General features: G+C 31.9%; 1 protein-coding gene across 1 annotated transcript; it reads right to left on the bottom strand.

Moving 5' to 3' along the window:
• Positions 1-2,133: 2,133 nt before the first annotated feature.
• LOC115725774 (small ribosomal subunit protein uS4y) lies at positions 2,134-4,833 on the bottom strand. Its single transcript, XM_030655384.2, has 3 exons — positions 3,706-4,833; positions 3,212-3,593; positions 2,134-2,536 (listed from the first exon to the last, which is right to left on the bottom strand). The coding sequence occupies exons 1-3, from the start codon at positions 3,731-3,733 to the stop codon at positions 2,353-2,355; spliced, it is 594 nt and encodes a 197-aa protein (XP_030511244.1). The 5' UTR covers positions 3,734-4,833; the 3' UTR covers positions 2,134-2,352.
• Between the last annotated feature and the right edge of the window lie 263 nt (positions 4,834-5,096).

Here is a 5,096-nt window from a genome sequence, read left to right as displayed (position 1 = left end):
TGACTATTCATGTAGACAATAAAAAAATAGATGTTCAAAGACACTAGTAGTGTCTAGCACCTCCTATATGTTAATATCATTATTAGTCCAATTAAGTATCGAGTCTCATATAATTTAGTGCAATAATTTTTAAGGAGTATCACTAGTCAATTACAAGACGACAAATCTAGAAAGTAGGGGTGTGCAGAAAGTCATCCAATCCAATCCCAACCGATCCAATAGAATCGAATATCCAATCATAATTGGATCGGATCAGATGCAAATTAAAAATCCAATTGGATCGGATTGGATGTTGGATGAGACATCCGATTCAATGGATAACCGAATCGATCCAATCCAATATCATCCAATGTCCATCCAATCATATTTAATATTTATAATTTTATATATTTAATTATTTTGTTTTTTAAAAAATATATTAATTATTAATAGGTTTTACTGTGCACCTGCACACATTGATTTAATATTTTATATAATATTTGCATTTGATGTATTGGACTTGTTTATTAAGACTTTTGCTTATTAAGTTAGATTTTTGTTATATTTTTATTATGGGATTATGAAAATTAGGTTTAATTTGGATTAAACTATTGTTTATTATTGGATTATTAGGCTTTAAATTATGTTTTTTCATATATTTTTTTCTTTTGAATAAAATTAGCCTAAATAGTGGCCAAAATGGATTGGATTCATCCATTGGATCCATTGGATGGATCCAATTCAATCCAATAAAAAACCAGTTAAAGCATCCAATAGATGGAACCGATCCAATTCAATACATCTATTGGATCGGATCGGATGACTCAATTCAATCGGATTGGATTGGATCGGATGGGTCCAAATCCATTGAATGTGATCCAATGAACACCCCTACTAGAAAGTGTTAAGCACTACCTAATAGCAAATAGCAATGCTAATAAAAAAATGTAAGATAATAAATTGGCTATTTATTAGGTCTAATATTTGATGTTTAATCATTGGAATTGTTGCACTAAATAAGAGAAATAACTACACCAAATTAGTAAGAAATATACACAAAAAAAAATGCAATTGGAGATCACTTAATGTGTTGGATTTTAAATTTACACCAAATTGTTGCATAACGATTTCTAAAATATAATCATTAATTAAGGTGCCGTTTGGTAACACTTATTTTTCAATTTTTTAATTACAAAATGAAAGTAAAATTTTTGTTTTTAAAAAAATTATTTTTGAAAAAAAAAATACGTTTTGTAACCACTTTTGTTTTTCAATTTTAAAAACAGAAAACAAAAGTGTGTTCTGTAAATTTTATTTTTATTTTTATTTTTTGATTTTATTTAAGTCGAGTCTAAATCCGGGGTTAGATTCGAGTACAAGTCAAAAGCCAAGTTTAGCGCCAAGACCGTAGGGAGGAAATTTGGGTTCGGGTCTGATCGTAATCTAAAAGATTGATTAAGAAAAAAAAATGTTCAAAAAAATATTAAAAGTGATTTTTTTAAAAAAAAAAATTGATTTCTAATTATAAAATTGAAAAGTAAAAACAGTTTTATAGAATATGTTTTTGAAAAATATTTTCACTTTTCTACTTTTAAAAATAAAAAATTGATTAAAAAAATATTAGAAAACGCCACCTAAATATATATTTGTTGTAATATTTGGTGTTGAATGTTTGAAGTTGTCACAGTAATAGATTCTAAATCAAATTGGTTAAAATGGTACAACAAAATAGTGCTTGTAAATAGTGTAACAAATATCATCGCCAATGCTTTTTATCAATAAAGCTCCAAAATGAAATCAGTGCAATTATTTTTAGCCTTGTAAGAATTCATTGATAACAACCTTCAGAAAGGTAACTCGAGCCTCACCCATTTAATTAGATATTTTCACGTCACTTGTAAATTAAAAAATTCTGAACCAAAATATAATCAACAAGAGCGTGGGAGTGAGAAATAAGTTCCATGTAAATGAAATTCTAAACCAAAGCCATGAGAATTTGATGTATTTGATTTGTGATTCAACACAGTAAGATCCTAATTTCAGTAACCCAAGTAGGAATCAGAACAAAATCTTTTAGTAAAGCCAGGAAAAAGGAAAAAGAAAATATAAATGTAAAAAATGAGAGGGATGAGAATGTGTAGTAGTAAAGTAACGGGTGTCTAAAATCATCAACAACTGAAATAAAGTCTCATTATGATCTAAGAAGCCATCTAGTTATCAAATTGTAAAAGAAAAAAACTACAGCACAGCAAGCAAAACTTCCTATGATCATAACATGTTCTACGATAGAGTCAACATAATCCACAAAATTTAACAGAGAACAGAGAATGATAATCTTGGACAAAAAAGACTCACTTAGTACAACTATGATCTTCACTCTTCGTCTTCCTCATCTCCATCTCCACCAGAAGCCTTCTTGGCAGCTGCCTTTTGGTTCTTTCGCTTCACACGGCCAGGGCGACCACCTCCGAAGGGACTTGTGAGAGAGAAATCAATGTGCTTCTGAGAGTCAACCCTCACCATGAATGAAGGAATGTTAACTACCTGCCTTCCAACTCTGAGAAGAACAAATGTAATTACAATTATATTTCTGCCCAACGATGATAAAAACAAACCAACTCGTCTTACATGCGAAGAGGCAACCAATTGGAACACAATTAATAAAAAACAAACAAATTTCACAAATCACTCCAATGGATTGAAATCGGGATCGAGCGGGGACATACAATTAAACAAACCGATACCAATACCAATGTACACCACAAAACCAAATAAAACATAGAAGAAAGAAGAAAGCTTAGTGAGAGTGACCATGCAAATGGGTACCTTTAACTGTTGTGAATTAGATAAATAAGAAACAATACTCAATTGAATTGACATAAATATTTAGGGGGAAAAGTAGAACACAGAAGAGCATCGTATATATTGATAAGTTAAATATACTAGACGCTCTACTCATTCTATTCTCCAATGAACCTAGCTAAACTTTGCATCACATGACAAATAAAGGGAGCAAAAATTTACACACAAGTACAACCCGAACTAAACTAAATCAAGCCATTTGTTGAGCTCCATTACTCATAAAAGACAGTACTATTGGAGTTCAATCATACATAGCCAAACTATCTCAACTTAGGTCCCTACAACATGATAATTCTAGCAAAAACGCTGAATATTTGTACCTAATTTCAAAGCATATCAGAGAAAGATGTTAGGATGTTAGGACTAATACCTAATGTGCCTTTGCCTGATAAGAACTCGGGCATGGTGGATTGACTTAGCCATACCGGACTTGAAGACAAGGGTCTGAAGACGACGCTCCAAAAAGTTCTCGACAGTAAGAGCAAGAACGTAATCGAGCTTGTTCTGGCTCTCATCCAACAATCCGTATCTGTTCATCCTCCTCAGAAGGGCCTCTCCCTCAAAAATCCGACGTGGGTTTTTCTCGTCGAGTGTCAGAAGCATTCTAGCATTGTTACGGATTCGGCTCAGCACATACTGAACCCTCCACAACTCTCTCTTACACCGGAGACCATACTCTCCGACGAGCTTCAACTCAGCGTCCAAACGCTCCTTCTCGTAAGGACGTCTAGGCTTCTTGAAGGTTTTACCATCTACACAACACAAATCAAATTAAGGAAATCTTCTTCTCCTTTAATTTTATCGATCAATGTAGATCAAAACAAATAATGAAACTATAATCGCAGAAGAAGAAGAAATACTTACAATTCCGGTAAAAATTGACATGCACCATGGTTGTCGACCTGAGGTGAGGTGCCCTTCTCGGTTCTCAACCTTCAATCTCAGGAGGCCGTTTTAGATGGTTTGGGTAACCTATATAATCCTAAACCCTAATCCCTTGTGTTCTCTTCTATGAAAACTATGATATCTATCCATCAATGGAATTGGACTTACGTTCGGCCCAATGAATACCACAGCAAGAACTATAGCCCGGCCCAATAAGAACTATAGCCCTCACATTAGTAAAGGAAACTTACAAAAATACTGAATTTTTAGTAAATGTTTACATTTATAATGTTACACGTTAAAAATTACATTTATACTGTCTTTGCTTTTTTTTTTTCTTTTCTTTTATACTGTAGATGCCAAAAATCACATATCAAGCATCTATCTTCCACACTCACAGATAAAATTACTCAGCAATACGAGAACACTTGAAAACAATAATTAATTTTGGCAAGATGGAACAAAAATAGAGAAATCGACATCAAATAAATAATTATGGCAAAACAATTGTAAAACAACACTAAAACAAATTAAAAAAAAAAAAAAGAAAAAAAGGATTGAAAAAAAGCTAACCATCTTCTGCGCAACCTATTTTAAGATATAATAGCGGCTATATTTGCAAGTACAGTCCTAGAAAATCATAATAAAAAAACTATTAAAATAACACAAAAACAAATGTAATTCAATGAAGCAGATATAACCACTTAAAAAAATATAAAAGAACCACACTCCTAAAAAAAAATTTGTCAATGAGCTTGTCAAATGTATTTATAGAAGAATCAGAATAAAAAAACACAAACACAGTCATAGAGAAGGAAGAAGAAATATATTTATAGCCTCAATCTTCCACACACACGTATAAAACCACCACATCAATACGAGAACACTTAGAAAACAACCATCAATTCTGGCTAGATGGAGCAAGAACAGTGAAATTGATGTCAAATAAATAAATCATGGCAAAACAGCCGTAAAACAACACTAGAACAAATAAAAAAAAGGACTAAAAAAACTAACCATTTTCTACACAGCCTCAACACCAAATGCAACAGCATCTATATTTACAAGAATAGATCTGGAAAATCAAAATAAAAAAAAAAAAAAAAAAAACACACACTCTTATTTTTCTCCAAAAGTGTGACTGAAAATTAGAAAAACTAAAAAATGAGAAGAATATGAAGAAGAAGGACTGAATAAGAAATAAAATAAAAAATTTATATGTTAATGTAGAGAGAGAGAGAGAGAGAGAGAGAGAGAGAGAGAGAGAGAGAGAGAGAGAGAGAGAGAGAGAGAGAGAGAGGAAGAAGATAGTGAGAAAAAAATAATAACTGTATGGATTTTGAAAAAAAAAAAAGAGAGAGAGAAATTCA

This window comes from Cannabis sativa, chromosome 6, assembly GCF_029168945.1.
Source record: "Cannabis sativa cultivar Pink pepper isolate KNU-18-1 chromosome 6, ASM2916894v1, whole genome shotgun sequence".
Taxonomy (NCBI): domain Eukaryota; kingdom Viridiplantae; phylum Streptophyta; class Magnoliopsida; order Rosales; family Cannabaceae; genus Cannabis; species Cannabis sativa.
This window is presented reverse-complemented; position numbering and strand designations above follow the sequence as displayed.